The sequence below is a fragment of the Ovis canadensis genome, chromosome 19 (assembly GCF_042477335.2).
Source record: "Ovis canadensis isolate MfBH-ARS-UI-01 breed Bighorn chromosome 19, ARS-UI_OviCan_v2, whole genome shotgun sequence".
NCBI lineage: Eukaryota > Metazoa > Chordata > Mammalia > Artiodactyla > Bovidae > Ovis > Ovis canadensis.
Genome location: NC_091263.1, coordinates 16,123,393 through 16,144,353, shown reverse-complemented (window position 1 = coordinate 16,144,353; position 20,961 = coordinate 16,123,393). Strand labels below are relative to the sequence as shown.

Genomic DNA, 20,961 nt, shown 5'->3' with positions numbered 1-20,961 from the left:
TTAGCCTGTGGACTGGTCCTGACTTTGACTAGAGTGCTGTGATGAGCTTATCTTTCCTTAGATGCCTCACTCCAGATGCAGAAACCCGCCCAGATATTGTAGAAGTCAGCTCCATGATATCAGATATCATGATGAAGTATGTAGACAATTTATCCGCATCCCAGCTGGCCTTGGAGAAGAAGCTGGAACGGGAACGGAGGCGCACACAGAGGTATTTTATGGAAGCCAACCGGAATGCAATCACATGTCAGCGGGAGCCGACTCTGCTGTCTCAGGTAAATGGGATTCTTTCAGTGTCTTCAGGATGAATTCTGATAGGTGTCTGAGGCTGTTCATGTTTGTCTTAAGGAAAATTCATCTTAAGTTAGAAAAATATTAATTGCTGCATGTAATATTTCACTGTTATAATGATTTATTCATTCTGATATCATAAAATTAAGTCAATATAATTGAATTCCAAAGAACTAACTCATAATTTGTTGTATATTACAAAACGAGAGGTATCAAAAAGATAACTTAGAAATTCTTTGAATTTATAATATGGCTGCTGCTCCTGCTAAGTCGTTTCAGTCATGTCTGACTCTGTGCAACCCCATAGACAGGAGCCCACTAGGCTCCTCCGTCCCTGGGATTCTCCAGGCAAGAACACTGGAGTGGGTTGCCTGTCCTTCTCCAATGCATGAAAGTGAAGTCGCTCAGTCGTGTTCAACTCTTTGCGACCCCATTGACTGCAGCCTACCAGGCTCCTCCGTCCATGGAATTTTTCAGGAGAGAGTACTGGAGTGGGTTGCCATTGCTTTCTCCATTATAATATGTATCTTTGTATAAATAGCAGTGACTGCTTATATTTAATTTTTTCAGCAATTTGGATTTATAGATAGAAATATTCTATGTAAGTTTAGAAAAAGGAAATAATGTTCACCTTGAATTTGTTTTTATTAGTCTTTGTAATTGATTTCATTTCTATTCATGGTGGTAATAATTTTGCCATGGTACAAATTAGAATATGTGCTTTTATTTTTCTTGGCAGTAACCTTTAACTTGCTCTTTCAGTTTATATCTAAGTATAACTGGAATAGGGATGTCAAAGGCACACATTTCCACAGGTGCATGTGGTGGAGCCTGTGACACTCTGTGTTATTTCTTTCTGCTTTTGTTGTGTTCTATGACTTATCCTTCACTCACACTCTGGGTTCCATGAAAACAGGGATTCAAGTAAGAGACCCTGCAACCCATCAGTGTTCTTCTTTAACTCTCCTGGAGTTGGGCCTGGCATGGTGGGGTCATAAAGCCCATCCTTGATCAGGAAATCAGGTCATTAAATTCCTTTCCAGGATCCTAAGGACCAACTGTGCCTTGGCTGGGAAAACTATATAAGAAGTTAGTCTCCAGGAAGAGCCAGTTTTGATTTCTTATATATCAGCATTTGCAAAACACCAATACAATATACTAACACATATATATGGAATTTAGAAAGATGGTAATGATAACACTGTATGTGAGACAGTTAAAAAGACACAGATGTATAGAACAGTCTTTTGGACTCTGAGGGAGAGGGAGAGGGTGGGATGATTTGGGAGAATGGCATTGAAACATGTATAATATCATATAAGAAATGAATTGCCAGTCTAGGTTTCATGCAGGGTACAGGATGCTTGGGGCTGGTGCACTGGGATGACCCAGAGATATGGTATGGGGAGGGAGGTGGGAGGGGGTTTCAGGATTGGGAACACGTGTACACCCATGGAAGATTCATGTTGATGTATGGCAAAACCAATACAGTATTGTAAAGTAAAATAAAATAAAAAAGAAGGAAAGCAATACTACTTGGTGGGTTTATCTTGCCATACTTGGAATCCAGAAATTAAAGATCTGACATAGTTTTGGTGAATTATTTTGGATTTTATTTTATTTATTTATTTTTAGTACAGTCATGCCTTTTATTTCACTTTTCATGTTTTTTTTTAAAATTACGATATAGCTGATTTACAATATACATTGCTTTAAGCTGTATAGCATAGTGGTTTAGACTTTTTCCAATTTTACTGCATTTAAAGTTATTATAAAGTATTGGTTATAATCTCAGTGCTGTAAATAGCACACTGTATCTATTTTATACCTAGTAGTTTGTATCTCCCTGTCCCCTACCCCTGTCTTGTCCCTCTCCCTTCCATCTCCCCACCAGAAACCACTCATTTGTTCTATATATCTGTGTATTTCATTTTATGTATTTGTTTTTTTTTTTTTTTTAAGATTTCATGTATAAGTGATATCATGCAGTACTATTCCTTCCCTGATTTATTTCACTAAGCATAATGCCCTCCAGGTCTATCCATTTGATTGAAAAGAGCAAAATTTCTTTCTTATGACTGAGCAGTAATCTATTGTGTATATATGTACCACGTCTTCCTTATAGTATTCTGCTTATGTTTTCTTCTAGAGATTTTGTCAATTCTAGTCTAATATTGAGGCCTTTAATCCATTTTGATGTTGTTTTTATATATGCTGTGAGAAAACGTTCTAATTTTATTATTTTACATCTCAGTACAGTTCAGTCGCTCAGTCGTGTCTGACTCTTTGCGACCCCATGAATCGCAGCACGCGAGGCCTCCCTGTCATCACCATCTCCCGGAGTTCACTCAGACTCACGTCCATCGAGTCCATGATGCCATCCAGCCATCTCATCCTCGGTCGTCCCCTTCTCCTCCTGCCCCCAATCCCTCCCAGCATCAGGAGTCTTTTCCAGTGAGTCAACTCTTCACATGAGGTAGCCAAAGTACAGGAGTTTCAGCTTTAGCATCATTCCCTCCAAAGAAATTCCAGGGTTGATCCCCTTCAGAATGGATTTGTTGAATCTCCTTGCAGTCGAAGGGACTCTCAAGAGTCTTCTCCAACACCACAGTTCAAAAGCATCAATTCTTCTGCGCTCAGCCTTCTTCACAGTCCAGCTCTCACACCCATACATGACCACAGGGAAAACCATAGCCTTGACTAGATGGACCTTAGTCGGCAAAGTAATGTCTCTGCTTTTGAATATGCTATCTAGGCTGGTCATAACTCTTCTTCCAAGGAATAAGCGTCTTTTAATTTCATGGCTGCAGTCACCATCTGCAGTGCCCCCCCAAAATAAAGTCTGACACTGTTTCCACTGTTTCCCCATCTATTCCCCATGAAGTGATGGGACTGGATGCCATGATCTTCGTTTTCTGAATGTTGAGCTTTAAGCCAACTTTTTCACTCTCCTCTTTCACTTTCATCAAGAGGCTTTTTAGGTCCTCTTCACTTTCTGCCATAAGGGTGGTGTCATCCGTATATCTGAGGTTATTGATATTTCTCCCGGCAGTCTTGATTCCAGCTTGTGTTTCTTCCAGACCAGCGTTTCTCATGATGTACTCTGCATTTTACATCTAGCCATCCAGTATTCCTAGAACCTGTTATTGAAGAGACTTTCCCATTCTATATTCTTCCCACCTTTGTTATAGATAAACAGACAGGAAATTCATGGGTTTATTCCAGGCTCTCTATTCTGATCCATTGATTTATGTATCTGTTTTTGTGCCAGTACCATACTGTATTGATGATTGTAGCTTTGTAATATAATCTGAAGGAAGCATGATACCTCAAGCTCTAATGTTTTTTCTCAAGATTGCTTTGTCTGTTTGAGATCTTTTGTGTTTCCATACACATTTAAGAATTTTTTCTACATCTATGAAAAACACCACTGGTGTTTTGATAGGGATTGCATTTAATCTGTACATTGTCAAGATCATTTTTATGATGTTAATTCTTCCAATCCATGGACAGAGTATACCTTGTCATCTTTTTTGTCCTCGTAGTTCAGGCAGTAAAGAATTCACATGCAATGTAGGAGACTTGGGTTTGATCCCTTGTATGGGAAGACCCCCTGGAGAAGGGAATGGCAACCCACTCCAGTATTCTTGCCTGCAGAATTCATTGGACAGAGGAGCCTGGCGGGTTATGGTCCATGGGGTCACAAAGAGTTGGACATGACTGAGTGACTAACCCTTTCATTTTCAGTTTCTTTCATCAGTGTCTTGGAGTTTTCCAATACAAATCTTTGACCTTCTTAACTAGATTTATTCCTAGGTATTTATTCTTTTTAATGAATGGTACCTGGAGCTGTTTTCTTCATTTCTCTTTCTGATAGTTTATTCTTAATGTGTAGAAATGTAACAAATTTCTGTATACTAGCTTTTTATCCTGAAACTTGACTGAATTCATTGATGAATTATAGTAGTTTTTTTGGTACTGCCTTTAAGATTTCAGTGTTTAGTATCATGTCATCTCCAAGTGACAGTTTTACTGCTTCCTTTTCAATTTGGGTTCTTCTTGCTTCTTTTTCTTATCTGATTGCTGTGGCTGGGACTTTCACTGTTATACTGAATAAAAGGGACAAGATTGGGCATCCTTGTCTTATCCCTGATCTTAGAGGAAATGATTTTAGTTTTCCACTGTATAGTAGGATGCTAGCTGTGGGCTTATCATATATGACCTTTATTATGATGAAGTATGTTCCCTCTATACCCACTTTGTGGAGAGTTTTTATTATAAATGGATATTGAATTTTCCCCCACCCTTTTTCTGTATTTACTGAGTTGATCATATGATTTTTATTCTTCAGGCATTGTTTTGCAATATGGTGATCGTTTCTGGCATACAGCAAGGTGATTCAGGTTTTGTATATATATATGTTATTCTTTATCAGATTCTATTTTACTATAAGTTATTCTAAGATATTAAATATCGTCCCCTCTGCTATAAGTAAGTCCTGGTTGTTTTTCTGTTTTATATACAGTAGTGTATTTCTGTTCATCCCAAATTCCTAATTTATCCCTTTCCCCTTTGGTAGCCATAGGTTTGTTTTCTGTGTCTGTGAAATAGTTTTGAAAATGAGTTCATCTGTGTCATATTTTTTAGATTCCACATATAAGTGATATAATGTGATATTTGTCTTTCTGTGTCTGACTTACTTCACTTAGTATGATAATCTCTGGGTTCATTCTTGTTGTTGCAAATTGCAGTCTTTTATTCTTTTTTATTTCTGAGTAATATATACAGTGTGTCTTCTTTATCCACTCATCTGTTGATGAACACTGGGTAGCTTCCATGTCTTGGCTATTGTAAATAGCACTGCTGTGAACATAGGGGGGGTGTGTGTCTTTTCAAATTAGTTTTCTTTGTATATATGCTCAGGAGCGGGACCATATGGCAACTCTCTTTATAAAAGTGTTTTGAGGAACTTCCTTACTATTCTCTAATGTAGCTGCATGAATTTACATTCGCACCAACAGTGTATGAGGATTCCCTTTTCTCTATACCCTCTATAGCAGTTATTATTTACAGACTTTTGAAGATGGCCATTCTGACTGGTGTAAAGTGATACCTCATTGTAGTTTTGATTTGCGTTTTTCAAATAATAAGCAATATTGAGCACCATTTGATGTGTCTTTTGGCCATCTGTATGTTTTTTTTTTTTTTTGGAGAAATGTCAATTTAGGTCTACCCATTTTTGATTGGGTTGTTTGTTTTTTGGTTATTGGTCTATATGACCTAGATCTGATAGAGTGCCTGATGAACTATGGAATGAGGTTCATGACACTGTACAGGAGACAGGGATCAAGACTATCCCCATGGAAAAGAAATGCAAAAAAGCAAAATGGCTGTCTGGGGAGGCCTTACAAATAGCTGTGAAAAGAAGAGAAGCAAAAAGCAAAGGAGAAAAGGAAAGATATAAGCATCTGAATGCAGAGTTCCAAAGAATAGCAAGAAGAGATAAGAAAGCCTTCTTCAGCGATCAATGCAAAGAAATAGAGGAAAACAACAGAATGGGAAAGACTAGAGATCTCTTCAGGAAAATTAGAGATACCAAGGGAACATTTCATGCAAAGATGGGCTGGATAAAGGACAGAAATGGTATGGACCTAACAGAAGCAGAAGATATTAAGGGGTGGCAAGAATACATGGAAGAACTGTACAAAACAGATCTTCATGACCCAGATAATCATGATGATGTAATCACTAATCTAGAGCCAGACATCTTGGGAAGTGAAGTCAAGTGGGCCTTAGAAAGCATCACTACGAACAAAGCTAGTGGAGGTGATGGAATTCCAGTTGAGCTGTTTCAAATCCTGAAAGATGATGCTGTGAAAGTGCTGCACTCAATATGCCAGCAAGTGTGGAAAACTCAGCAGTGGCCACAGGACTGGAAAAGGTCAGTTTTCATTCCAATCCCAAAGAAAGGCAATGCCAAAGAATGCTCAAACTACCACACAATTGCACTCATCTCACATGCTAGTAAAGTAATGCTCAAAATTCTCCAAGCCAGGCTTCAGCAATACGTGAACCGTGAACTTCCTCATGTTCAAGCTGGTTTTAGAAAAGGCAGAGGAACCAGAGATCAAATTGCCAACATCCGCTGGATCATGGAAAAAGCAAGAGAGTTCCAGAAAAACATCTATTTCTGCTTTATTGACTATGCCAAAACCTTTGACTGTGTGGATCACAATAAAGTGTGGAAAATTCTGAAAGAGATGGGAATACCAGACCACCTGACCTGCCTCTTGAGAAATCTGTATGCAGGTCAGGAAGCAACAGTTAGAACTGGACATGGAACAACAGACTGGTTCCAAATAGGAAAAGGAGTACGTCAAGGCTGTATATTGTCACCCTGCTTATGTAACTTCTATGCAGAGTACATCATGAGAAATGCTGGACTGGAAGAAACACAAGCTGGAATCAAGATTGCCGGGAGAAATATCAATAACCCCAGATATGCAGATGACACCACCCTTATGGCAAAAAGTGAAGAGGAGCTAAAAAGCCTCTTGATGAAAGTGAAAGAGGAGAGTGAAAAAGTTGGCTTAAAGCTCAACATTCAGAAAACGAAGATCATGGCATCCGGTCCCATCACCCCATGGGAAATAGATGGGGAAACAGTGGAAACAGTGTCAGACTTAATTTTTTGGGGCTCCAAAATCACTGCAGATGGCGACTGCAGCCATGAAATTAAAAGACGCTTACTCCTTGGAAGAAAAGTTATGACCAACCTAGATAGTATATTCAAAAGCAGAGACATTACTTTGCCGACTAAGGTCCATCTAGTCAAGGCTATGGTTTTCCCTGTGGTCATGTATGGGTGTGAGAGCTGGACTGTGAAGAAGGCTGAGCGCCGAAGAATTGATGCTTTTGAACTGTGGTGTTGGAGAAGACTCTTGAGAGTCCCTTGGACTGCAAGGAGATCCAACCAGTCCATTTGGAAGGAGATCAACCCTGGAATTTCTTTGGAAGGAATGATGCTAAAGCTGAAACTCCAGTACTTTGGCCACCTCATGCGAAGAGTTGACTCATTGGAAAAGACTCTGATGCTGGGAGGGATTGGAGGCAGGAGGAGAAGGGGAGAACAGAGGATGAGATGGTTGGATGGCATCACAAACTCTATGGAAGTGAATCTGTGTGAACTCCGGGAGATGGTGATGGACAGGGAGGCCTGGCATGCTGCGATTCATGGGGTCACAAAGAGTTGGACATGACTGAGCAACTGAACTGAATTGACCTATTTGTATATTTTGGAAATTATTTCCTTGTCTGTTACATCATTTGCAAATATTTTCTCTCAGTCTATAGGTTGTCCTTTTGTTTCTTTTGGTGTAAAAGCTTATGTTTAATTTGGTCCCATTTGTATATTTTTGCTTTTATTTCTTTTGCCTTAAGAGACATATCCAAAAAATGTTGGTACAATTTATGCCATAGTGTTCTGCTGTGTTATCTTCTAGGGGTTTTATGGTGTCATGTCTTATAATTAACTCTTTAAGCCATTTTGAGTTTATTACTGCTTGCAGTGTGAGGATGTGTTCTAAGTTCAGTTACATGTAGCTATTTAGCTTTCCCAACACAACTTTATTTTCTCTGTTTTATTTTCTTGCCTCTTTTGTTGAAGATTAATTGACCATAAATATGTGGGTTTATTTCTGAGTTTGCTTTTGTTCCATTGATCTTTATGTCTTTACCATACTGTTTTGTTTGCTGAAACTTTGTAAAATTGTCTATAGGCTGGGAAGTTATGTCTCAAGCTTTCTTCTTTTTAACTCAAGATTACTTTGGCAATTCTGGGTCCTTTTTGTGGTTCCATATAATTTTTAAGATTATTTATTTTAGTTCTGTGAAAAATGTCATGGGTAATTTGATAGAGATTGCATAAAATTTGTAGATTGCTTTGGGTAGTATGACCATCCTACCAATATTAATTCTTATATTCTAAGATCATGCAATATCTTTCCATCTCTTTGAATCATCTTTAATTTCCTTTATCAATGTTTTATAGTTTTCAGTGTATAAGTTTTTCACCTGCTTGGTCAGGTTTATCCATAAGTGAGGGAGAGGGGTTCAGGATTTGGAACACGTGTATACCTGTGGCAGATTCATGTTGATGTATGGCAAAACCAATACAACATTGTAAAGTAATTAACCTCCAATTAAAATAAATACATTTATATTAAAAATAAAATTTAAAAAGAGATTAAAAAAAGGACTGTCTTCTTTTAATATTTTACTGTTAGTGAAAAGAAATGCAACCAATTTCTATATGTTAATCTTGTACCCTAATAACTTGCTGAATTCATTTATCAGTTCTAGGAATTTTTGTGTGGAATTTTTAGGGTTTTCTGTAGATAGCATCATGTTATCTGCATATAATGACAGTTTTACTTCTTTCCTTCCAATTTGGATGCCTTTAATTTCTTTGTCTTGTCTGACTGCTGTGGCATTTCATATGTTGAATAGAAGTCATGAGAGTGGTTATCCTTGTTCCCTGAATTTAGTGGAAAGGCTTTCGACTTTTCACCATTGTATATTATGTTGACAGTAAGCCTTTATTATGCTGAATTATGTTACCTCTGTTGAGTCGGGACATGAGTTTGAGAAAGCTCTAGGAGTTGGTGATGGACAGGGAGCCCAGTGTGCTGCAGTCCATGGGGCTGCAAAGAGTCGGATACGACTTAGTGACTGAATGGAACTGATTTTACTTCTCTATCCACTTTAGTCAGACTATTTTTCATGAATGGATGTTGAATGTTATCAGGGGTTTTTTGGTTTGTTTTAAAAAATTAACTGATTTATTTTAATTAGAGGCTATGTTACAATATTGTAGTGGTTTTTGCCATACATTGACATGAATCAGCCATGGGTGTACATGTGTTCCCTGTCCTGAACCCCCTCTCACCTCCATCCCCATCCCATCACTCAGGGTCATCCCAGTGCACCAGCCCTGAGCATTCTGTCTCATGCATCAAATCTAGATGGGCGATCTGTTTCACATATGATAATATACATGTGTCAATGCTATTCTCTCAAGTCATCCCACCCTCACCTTCTCCCAGAGTCCAAAAGACTGTTCTATACATCTGTGTCTCTTTCGCTGTCTTGCATATAAGGTCATTGTTACCATCTTTCTAACTTTTTTTAAAAATATAAATTTATTTATTTTAATTGGAGGTTAATTACTTTACAATATTGTATAGGTTTTGTCATACATCAACATGTATCTGCCACAGGTATACACGTGTTCCCCATCCTGAACCCTCCTCCCTCCTCCCTCCCTGTACCATCCCTCTGGGTTGTCCCAGTGCACCAGCCCCAAGCATCCAGTATCATGCATTGAACCTATATATGTGTTAATATACTGTATTGGTGTTTTTCTTTCTGACTTACTTCACTCTGTATAATAGGCTCCAGTTTCATCCACCTCATTAGAACCGATTCAAATGCATTCTTTTTAATGGCTGAATAATGTTCCATTATATATATGTACCACAGCTTTCTTATCCATTCATCTGCTGATGGACATCTAGGTTACTTCCCTGTCTTGGCTATTGTGAACAATGCTGCGATGAACATTGGGGTACACGTGTCTCTTTCAATTCTGGTTTCCTCGGTGTGTATGCCCAGCAGTGGGATTGCTGGCTCATATGGCAATTCTATTTCCAGTTTTTCAAAGAATCTCCACATTGTTCTCCATAGTGCTGTACTAGTTTGCATTCCCACCAACAGGAGAGGGTTCCTTTTTCTCCATACCCTCTCCAGCATTTATTGTTTGTAAACTTTTTGATAGCAGCCATTCTGACTGGCGTGAGATGGTACCTCATTGTAGTTTTGATTTGCATTTCTCTGACAATGAGTGGTGTTTATCAAAGGTTTTTACTGCATTTATGGGGCTTCCCAGGTGGCGCTAGTGGTAAAGAACTTGCTGCCAGTGCAGGAGACACAAGAGACATGGGTTTGATCCCTGGGTCAGGAAGATCCCCTAAAGGAGGACATGGCAACCCACTCCAGTATTCTTGCCTGGGAAATCCCATGGACAGAGGAGCCTGGCAGGCTACAGTCCATAGCATCGCAAAGAGTTGGACATGACTAAACAACTTAACACATGCACATTGGAATGATCATTTTTTTCAATTTTCTTTTGTTAATATAGTGTACCGCATTGATGATTTCCATATGTGGAACCATCTTTGAGACCCTGGGATGAATCCAGCTTGATCATGCTGTATGAAAAGAGATTTTTATGTGTTGTTGTATTTGCTTTGCTGATATTTTGTTGAGGAATTTTGCATTTATATTAATCAAAGATATTGGCCTGTAATTTTCTTTTTTTGGGCAGTGTCTGTTTTTATTATCAGTGTTAAAGTGACTTCATAGAGTAACCTTGTGAGTGTTCCCTTTTTTTCAATCTTTTAAAAATTTTTAATTAATTTATTTCTTTTTGGCTGCACTGAGTTTTTGTTGCAGTGCATAGGCTCTTCGTTGCTGCACAGGGGCTTTCTCTAGTTGTAGCAAGCAGGGTTTACTTATAGTTGCAATGCATGGATATCTCATTGTGTCAGCTTCTCTTGTTGCAGAGCATGGGCAGAGTGCTAAAATCAGTAAAATCAGAAATGAAACAGACAAACACCACAGAAATACAATCATAAGAGATTTCTATAAACAACTATAAGCCAATATAATGGACAATGAAGAAAAAATGGACAAATACCAAGGAATGCAGAAACTCCCAAGACTGAATCAGGAAAAAGCAGAAATATTAATAGACTAATTACCAGTAGTGAAATTAAAATAGTAATAAAAAATCCAACAAGCAAAAAGTCCAGGTTTGGATGCTTCACAGGTGAACTCTACCAAACTTTTTTTAAAAAGTTAACACCTATCTTTCACAAACTATTCCAAAAAATTTCAGAGGAAGAAATGCTTCTAAACACATTCTATAAGGCCAGTATCACACTAATACCAAAGCCAGACAAAGATATAATTAAAAAGATTACTTACCAATATCACTGATAAACATTAATGCTAAATCCTCAACAAAATATTAGCAAATCATATTCGGCAATGCATTAAAAGTATCACATATCTTCATCAAGTGGGATTCATCTCAGGATGCAGAAATGGTTCAAGATACACAAATTAATCACTGTGAAACACCACATTAACAAAGTGAAAAACTCACCAAGAAGAAAAAGACAGTGGACCAACCTCCCTCAAAAAAAAAAAAAAAGTGTAAGTAAAGAAATAACAACCAATTCCACAGAAATACAGAAAAAATAGACAGAAAGAAACAATGTGATGAACAATTATATGCCAACAAATTGGACAATCCAGAAGAAATGGATAAGTTTTTAGAAACATACAGCCTGTCAAAACTTAATCAAAAAGAAATGGATAATTTGAACAGACCAATCCCTGGAAGTGAAATAGACTGACTTTTTAAATTGTTTTGTCTTTTTTTGTCTCTATTTCATTTATTTCTGCTTTGATCTTTATGTTTTCTTTCCTTCTACTAACTTTTTTCTTCATTTTTCCTTTTCAAATTCCTCTAGGTGTAGGGTTAAGTTTGTTGTTGTTGTTGTTTTTGAGATTTTATTTTTGTTTCCTAAGTTAGGCTTCAGTTTAGTTCCTCAGTCATGTCTGACTCTTTGCGACCCCATGGACTGTAACACTCTAGGCTTGTCCATCACCAACTGCTGGAGTTTACTCAAACTCATTTCCATTGAGTCCATGATGCCATCCAACCATCTCATCCTCTGTCGTCCCCTTCTCCTCCTGCCTTCAATCTTTCCCAGCATCAGGGTCTTTTCAAATGAGTCAGTTCTTTTCATCAGGTGGCCAAAGTATTGGAGCTTCAGCATCAGTCCTTCCAATGAATATTAAGGACTGATTTCCTTTAGGATGGACTGGTTGGATCTCCTCGCAGTCCAAGGGACTCTCAAGAGTCTTCTCCAATACCACAGTTCAAAAGCATCAATTCTACTACACTCAGCTTTCTTTATAGTCCAACTCTCACATCCATACATGACTACTGGAAAAACCAGAGCCTTGACTAGATGGACTTTTGTTGGCAAAGTAATGTCTCTGCTTTTTAATATGCTGTCTAGGTTGTTCATAACTTTTCTTCCAAGTAATAAGCATCTTTTAATTCCTGGCTGCACTCACCATCTGCAGTGATTTTGGAGCCCAAGAAAATAAAGTTTGTCACAGGGTTTTATTCCCCATCTATTTCCCATGAAGTGATGGGACCAGATGCTATGATCTTCTTTCCACTAGTCTGCCTTCCAGTTTTCTGAATGTTGAGTTTTAAGCAAACTTTTTTTTTTTTCTACTCTTCTCTTTCACTTTCATCAAGAGGGCCTTTAGTTCTTAATCACTCTACTTAGTTCTTAATCATTCTACTTAGTTCTTAATCACCCTACTATCTTTGTTCATGGTTAGTTTACTGCCTTTACTGTTTATTTGTCTTTACCAGTGAGTCTTTTCCTTTTTTAGCTGTGGCCTTTTTTCTTTTACTTGGAAAAGTTCCTTTAACATTGCTTGTGAAGCTGCTTTGGTAGTGCTGAACTCTGAGGTTTTGCTTGTCTCTAAAGCTCTTTATGTCCACCAAATCTGAATGAGAATTTTGCCAGAATATTCTTGGTTGTAAGTTTTCCCTTTCATCACTTTAACTATATAATGCCACTCTCTTCTGGCCTGTAGTTTCTGCTAAAAAGCCAGCTGATGGCCTTATGAGAGTTCCCTTGTATGTAACTTCTTGCTTTTTCTTTTTCTTGCTTTTAATATTCTTTCATTATCTTTAATTTTTGCTATTTTAATTACAGTGTGTCTTGTTGTGGTCTTCTTTGGGTCAGTCCTCTCTGGGACTCTCTGTGTTTCCTGAACCTGAATACATATTTCCTTTCCCAGGTTCAGGGACTTTTTCAAATACGTTCTCTGCCTCTTTCTCTCTCTTCTTCTTCTGGGACCCTTGTACTCTATAATGTGAATATTAATGTGTTTGATGTTATCGCAGATGTCTCAAACTATCCTCACTCTTTCTTTTTTCTCTCCAGCTTCAGTGATTTCCACTAGTCTGCCTTCCAGTTCGCTGATCTGTTCCTCTGTACCAACCAATCTACCGTTGATTCCTTTTGGTGTTTTTTTTTTTTCCTTGTCAGTTATTGTATTCTTCATCTCTGTTTTGTTCTTCTTTATATTTTCCCACTCTGCTAAAAATTCTGACTTCTCACTCTGTTTGTCGAATCTTTTCTGTACCTCTTTGACCATCTTCACCATCAAACATTACCTGAACTCTATTGGGTAGATTGTTTCTCTCAACTTCATTTAATTCTTTTGGGGTTTCATATTATTTCTTCACTGGGAGCATGTTCCTCTGTCACCTCATTTTACCTGATTTTCTGTTTTTTTTAAAAAATATAAATTTATTTATTTTAATTGGAGGTTAATTACTTTATAATATTGTATTGGTTTTGCCATACATCGAAATGAATCCACCACAGGTATACACATGTTCCCCATCCTGAACCCCGCCTCCCTCCTCCCTCCTCATACCATCCCTCTGGGTCATCTCAGTTTTGTTTCTATGTATTTAGTAGGTTTGTTATGTTTCCTGACTTTGGAGAAATGGCCTTTTGTGGGAAACATCCTATGTGTTCCAGCATCACACTCACCTCTGTCAACAGAGCTATGTGCTCTAGAGTTTCCCACTATGTGAGCTGTATGAGTCCTTCTTTTGTGGCAGACTATGTGAGTCTTCTTGTAGGTATGGCTGGTCCGTGGTCTAGTTGGTTGACATATTTAGAGGTTGTCAGCTACTGGTTGTTGGAGCCAGATCATGGTGTAGCTGACTGTTGAGCCTCTGGAGGTGCCTTGCTAGTAGTGATGGCCCACTGATGGTGGAGCTGTGTTCTGGGGTTGGGGGTTGTGGGGCCAGCATCCCCATATCTAGTGTTGGTCTGCTATTGAGTAAGCCTGATTTCTGGTGCACCTGGCTGTGGGTTCTGAAGTTTGCCAAAGTTGTTGCTGGCCCACTGTGAGTGGGGCTGGATTCCAGCTCAAGATTTCTCAGAATTGGTATTGGTCTACTGATGGATGGGGCCCAGGCCCAGAAGGTCTTACGGCTGATGTAGGCCTACTGATGGATTGGCTGAGTGCTGACAAGGCAGGTTGTAGGGTTACAGTGGTTGTGGTGGTGGTGTCTGCCCCCTAGTTGGTGGGACCAAATCACAGCGTCACTGACTGGAGGACCTGAGGGCCCCTGGTCCAGTGCCTGCACACTGGTGTATGGGGCTGGTTCCTGGGCTTGCTGGTGGTCAGGGCCTTATCCAGTGGCAGCTGTGGGCTCAGGGGGTCTTATGGAAGCCAGACTTCTAGTGAGTGGAGCTGTGTCCTCTCTTGATTATCTGATTGACCTGCCCAGTACTGGTGCCTACAAACCAATGGGCACTGGCACTGGGAAGGGACCGGGGTGGGGCTGGTTTCTGGTGGATGGTAAGCTGGAGGGAGGATTCCACAATGGTACTTGCACTACTAGATTGAGTTCCCCCAAATGGCTGCCACCTGTGTCTGTGTCTCCAGGGGAGTTCTACTTGAGCCTCCTTCTCCTCTAGAAGACTTTCCAAGATCAACAGATAAGCCTGACCCAGGTTACTTTCAAGTTATTGCTTCTGCCCTGGGTCCTGGAATGTGTGAAATTTTGTGTTTGTCCCGTGATAGTGGAATCTCTGTGTCCTAAAACCTCTGATTCTCCTGAAAGTGAGTGCAGCTGGCCTTTAAAAGCAAATGTTCTGGGGGCTCATTTCCTGGTGTATGATGCCTGGGCTGGGGAGCCTGGTTTGGGGCATGGACCTATTGCTCTTTGGTGAAAATATCTAAATTATAATTATCTTCCTGCTTGTGGGTCACTCACACAGGGGTATGGTCTTGACTTACTGTGCCTCCACCTATCCTGTCTCATTGTGGTTTCTTCTTTATATCTTTAGTTGTAGAAGGTATTTTCTATTAGATTTCAATTTTTCTCATCAGCAGTTGCTCTGTAAGTACTTGCCATTTTGGTGTGCCCATGGGAGGATGTTAGATCAAGGTCTTTTTAATCCTCCCCTTTGGCCTCTTATTTCCATAATTATTCTACATAAATTACTCCTTAGTGCTATATTTTCTTTCACCAGATTGCACAGGCCTTTGCTCCTGAGTATTTTGCCACTTCTATGCTTTGTTTTCCAATGGTAGCAAACCCACTTTGTTTTGTATGGGTTCGTTATGGACTGAATGAATTCTATAAAATTTATGTAGGTAGAACTACTGATGCCATTTCAGCACCAATATTTATAATGATATTCTAGTCATTTTAATGTATATTCTAACGAACTTTAAGTCCTGCAGAGAAGGGAAAGAAGCAGGTATTGCAAACTGACTTTCTCTTTCAGGAAACGTTTGAGAAGGCAAGCTTGAGTAGCAGCAGCAGTGGAGCAGGAAGCCTGAAAAGTGAACTTTCAGAAATCACAGACCTCCCTGCTGAAGGCTTCCAGGCACCATGTGGTAAGGATGAAGACCGGACCTGTGATGGACTCTTGTCAGATGATAACTTCAACTTGGAAAATATTGAGAAAGGTATTTCTAGTGAAAAGCTTACAACATGAATACACTCTTGATTCCTTTGTGTTTCAAGGTTCATTTGCTTTTTATTTTTATTAATGTGCAGATATATATTCAGAGCTTGATGATGAATTGGACATTTTGGATAACTTTAGCAGCTCCAGCTCAAGCCCTTTGAAGGAATCAACATTCAGTAAGCTTTCTTTACAACTTATGGATTCCAGCAGGTAGAGGTCTGGAAATTGTACCTGGGAGTCAAGCAGATGCCATCGCCTACATAAATGAACGATTTGTTTTCCAGGTGCCGTGCTGATTAGTGCAAAGACCACCTGGCACTCTGGCTTTCCATTGCCTCCTGTCAAATGAACAGTTTAATTATTTCTTCCAACAAATACAGATTCTAACTGGGGAGTGGAGATAACTTATTTGGAAACATACTAACTAACTACAGGAGTAATGGAAGTGACCTTTTATGAGTCTGTTGATCGGAGGTTAGAAACCTGGAGAAGAAATTAGTCTTGCTGTAGACTAAATTTTGTACAGTTTTACTTACATTAATATAAAGGGATATATTTTCCTTAAAACACTAAAGTTAAATAAATGTTATAATTATTTAGAATTATGAAAAACACCATGCAGATTCAGCAAATATGTTAATCTTTACTCTTAATTTGAAACAATAAAAAAATTAGACTGGGGCATGGGAAAGTAAAGATATACTTAGATACAATTTAAAGAATCTTCTCTATTGAAACATAGGATTCAATTCATTAAACAAATCTGAAATTGAAATAAAACACCAGTTAAAATAGAAAATTCAGAAAAGAATAACTCTTTTTAAAAAATTAATTTATTTTTTATTGAAGGATAATTGTTTTATAGAATTCAGCTGTGTTCTGTCAAACCTCAACATGAACCAGCCATAGGTATACACACATCCCCCCCCTTTTTAACCTCCCTCCCATCTCCCTACCTGCTTCCCTGGTGGCTCAGATGGTAAAGCGTCTGCTCACAATGCGGGAGACCCAGGTTCAATTTCTGGGTTGGGAAGATCCCCTGGAGAAGGAAATGGCAATCCACTCCAGCACTCTTGCCTGGAAAGTCCCGGACAGAAGAGCCTGGTAGGCTGCAGTCCATGGGGTCGCAAAGAGTCGGACATGACTGAGCAACTTCACTTTCCCATCTCCCTCCCCATCCCACCCCTCTAGGTTGACACAGAGCCCCTGTTTGAGTTTCCTGACTCTTTTAAAAAAGTAAGTTGATGGAATATTAAATAGGATAGATAGAAATACTCTGAAATAAATCGTAAATAATCCATTCTCAATGACTATACTATGAAAATTTCATAAAAGAAAGTTTAAAATTGTGTCTCTAAGGATCAGAGTAGAACTCTAAGGATTTTGCTTCATACTTGTCTCTTTTCAAAATTAAATGGTCCATCAAAGTGGATTATAGACGTTCCACATTTTCTGGGGCAATGTCAAATTCCAACACTCTGTTCTGTTTTCCATATAAATTCCTGCCCTGTCTGCTAAATAAAATGTCTTGATTTGTGATTGAGAAAACGTGAATATTATGTAGCAAAGATATTTGTGCATTTAAACATATGTAGCAGATTCTAGAAGCAGTTAATTACTAACTGAGGTGAATTTTGAGACGATGGGACATTGTGTATCCACAGTAACAAGGATGGGGAGGGTCAGTGGGCAAGTGAGGAAGGAAAAGCTGGACCCTTACACTTGAATGTGGTTACTTCTAGCTCTCTTGGCAAGGGATTTAGGATGATGATGATACAGATGTTTTATGTGCTTTGTTAGGAACTGATCATGGAGTTTCTTTATTTAGTACTTTTTCTTTGAGCAATGACCATTAAACAAACATGTTAATAAACAGTAATTTGCAACATTATATTTTAGCTGATAGTATCATAAATGAAGGCAGTCTTTATAGTAGGTACAATTGGTTAGATATTTTTAAACAGGCAAATGAGTGAATAAATAAATGATTTGCAGCAGGAAAATGTGAAGTTATTTTTATTTTCTTGTTTCAGGCACTTTAAAAAGAAGTTTTAGTGCTTCAGGAGGAGAAAGACAATCCCAAGCTAGGTATGTAGACACCGAGTTCCTAGAAACATTTTTTAGAGTCTGCAGAGCTGTTTTGGTGGCTAAATTGATACCCGATAGCAGAAGTTACCATGGGCACATGGTACCAGAGACTATGGGAGCCCACTTTCTCAGAAGTGTTTGCATTTCACCAAGGACCATGCTGGGAACAGCATTAAGCTTGGGCGTGGGTTTTAGTCTGGCTTTGGAATCCTCAGCCACTCAGTTAGTCTCCCTGAGCTCAGGGGTGGCCGAGGGTTGTAGGGCTTCATGAGATTATCGGGGGCTGTGGCTCCCTATCCCTTATTTTTCTATATCCCTGGGGTATAGATGCCTATGGCAGATGTAGCAGGAGTAGACCACGTCACACCCAAGTCTCAGCCAGCAGGAGGGGGATGGGATGCAGAGACACATCCTTCCTTTTATGGATGTGACCAGATGTTGTGTTCTTCCCTTCTGCTCACAGATCAGTGAGCAGAGGAGAAAGTAGCTACAGGGGAGAATGAGCATGTTTGGGGAATTCCATTTTTAAAAAAGAAATCATTATTTTGTAATGACTAGCACTTTCTGCAATATTTGTCTCTTGGGCTAAGAACTGAAATGAAATTCTTTGATATAGCTTTTTGCAAGTTTCTGGTAATCTTCATGAGAACAGTCCAGTGACCTTGGGTGAGACTGGTGGAAGCAGAAGCCTGACTGTGGTGGTTTCAGAGGTTACAGAAGCAGAGACAGAGAGAAACTGAAGAAAGCAGTGAGCTGACAGTGAGGTGATGGGAAAGTTTGATGGGAAAGGGCCTTCTAGAATCAGGGTGGCTGAAGGGTGAGTGGACTGAGGAGAAGCAGCTGATGGAAAGGGGAAATTGTAGCTGGTTCCCAGTCTCAGAGCAGCATGGACCTGAGGACAGCCCTGGAAAAGAGGAAAGGGCAGCTTTTATGTGTATCTGAAGAAAGAGAGGCAAAGATAAATTTAAGATGGAGGGGCAGAGAAGAGGGATATACTTGGTAGTTTCTGCTTATTAGATCATATTCCAGCTCACTGTGGAGGATCCTTTAGTCAAAAGAATGTGATTGGCTGGGGAGAGCTGGCATCGAGATGGCAGGGAGCTGAGCAGGGACAGGCAGGGGGCTGTCGACAGTGCTGGGTCTAGGAAGTGCCGGCCAGGTCATGTGTGAGTGACTGTCCTTTACCAGACAGGCTTTGTGGGCACAAGAAATAAAAGATGACTTGGGCTGACTTATGTTCATTAGAAAGCTTTCAATGACTTACATAATTATGGAATGCCCAGAACCAACCTATGAAGGGATAGAAGCCAGGTCAGCCCCTGAAGCCTGTGGAGGAGGCACTCCTGGAAGATTTTCCGAGGCTCTAATGCAGGCCTGAGTGAGCCTCCAGCTTATTTGCTCTGTCTGCATGTCACCTCTCTAAGGATCCAGCGTCCTTCAGGGGAGTCAGGTTGGCTTGATTCCCTGCTGTGGGAGGGGCTGAGTCCCTTCACTGGCAGCCCCTCCAGGTCCCTCATGGGTCACATTGTTTAGTCAAAGATACAACATCACTGATAAGTTCATCTTTTCCAAGTGAGGGTCAAGAAAGTTAAGCTAAAGTCTCTATTTCCTAAGTCTTTTCTGGTGTCGCTAGTAACATGGTCCCATTACTTCATGGCAAATAGATGGGGAAACAATGGAAACAGTAACAGACTTTATTTTCTTGGGCTCCAAAATCACTGCAGATGGTGATTACAGCCATGAAATTAAAAGACACTTGCTCGTTGGAAGAAAAGTTATGACCAACCTAGACAGCATATTAAAAAGCAGAGACATTGCTTTGCCAACAAAGGTCCGTCTAGTCAAAGCTATGGTTTTTCTCAGTAGTCATGTATGAATGTGAGAGTTGGACCATAAAGCTGAGTGCTGAAGAATTGATGCTTTTGAGCTGTGTTGTTGGAGAAGACTCTTGAGACTCCCTTGGACTGCAAGAAGATCCAACCAGTCCATCCTAAAGGATATCACTCCTGAATATTCATTGGAACGACTGATGCTGAAGTTGAAACTGAAGCTCCAATACTTTGGGCACCTGATGTGAAGAACTGACTCATTGGAAAAGACCCTCATACTGGGCAAGATTGAAGGCAGGAGGAGAAGGGGATGACACAGGATGAGATGGTTGGATGGCATCACCAACTTAATGGACATGAAATTGAGCAATCTCCAGGAGTTGATGATGGATAGGGATGCCTGCAGTCCATGGGGTCACAAAGAGTCGGACACAACTGAGCAACTGAACTGAACTGATGACTTATATTATAAAGTACATCATCAATAGTCTTTTTCTTTTTTATTGGATACTTTACTCAGTGATACAGAGTTGCATAAATATATAGAAAAGATGCAAAACAAATATTTTAGTACAAAAATAAATGATCATATATGGGTGTCTTCCCCAATTAAGAGAATTTTGTATTAGGATGGAAATTTTCAATCAACTGTTTTTAGGAATCTCAGCATTGCCAAATAAATATAGTCCTTCTTTTCTGAAAGGATTCATAGAAAAATTTTCAGTTGAAGTGTAGCTCTTCAAAAACAAAGGAAACATATGTATAAGAGCTTGAAATACTTTTAATTTGTTTGTTTTTTGAAATGCTTTTTAAAAACTAGTCACTATCTACATATTTACACCAAATTGCATAAACTAGAATCAACAGAAAGAAGCAGTCCAATTGGAATCTCATTTGAAGTGGGATATTGCAGAATGGGCTTTAACTTGGGGTTAATGACCAAGTTAATAGGTGGAAAACAGAAGATGGCCCAGACCGTGAGGCTGAATCAGCATAAGGAAACAGGTGAATAGGGTCTGAACTAAAATAACATGTGCAAGACTGTGCCATGTATGGCACCTTGTGACCTGCCACTGGGGGTCACAAGTTGATTT

At 39.4% G+C, this 20,961-nt stretch overlaps 1 protein-coding gene across 2 annotated transcripts in view; it reads left to right on the top strand.

Moving 5' to 3' along the window:
- The window catches only part of NEK10 (NIMA related kinase 10), a 278,135-nt gene that overhangs the window by 169,887 nt on the left and 87,287 nt on the right, over positions 1 to 20,961 (top strand). For both annotated transcript variants that reach the window (XM_069561142.1, XM_069561143.1), the window contains 4 exons: positions 62 to 275; positions 15,765 to 15,948; positions 16,040 to 16,126; positions 17,984 to 18,038. In XM_069561142.1, coding sequence (XP_069417243.1) covers positions 62 to 275; positions 15,765 to 15,948; positions 16,040 to 16,126; positions 17,984 to 18,038 — 540 coding nt within the window. The remainder of the gene's footprint in view (positions 1 to 61; positions 276 to 15,764; positions 15,949 to 16,039; positions 16,127 to 17,983; positions 18,039 to 20,961) is intronic.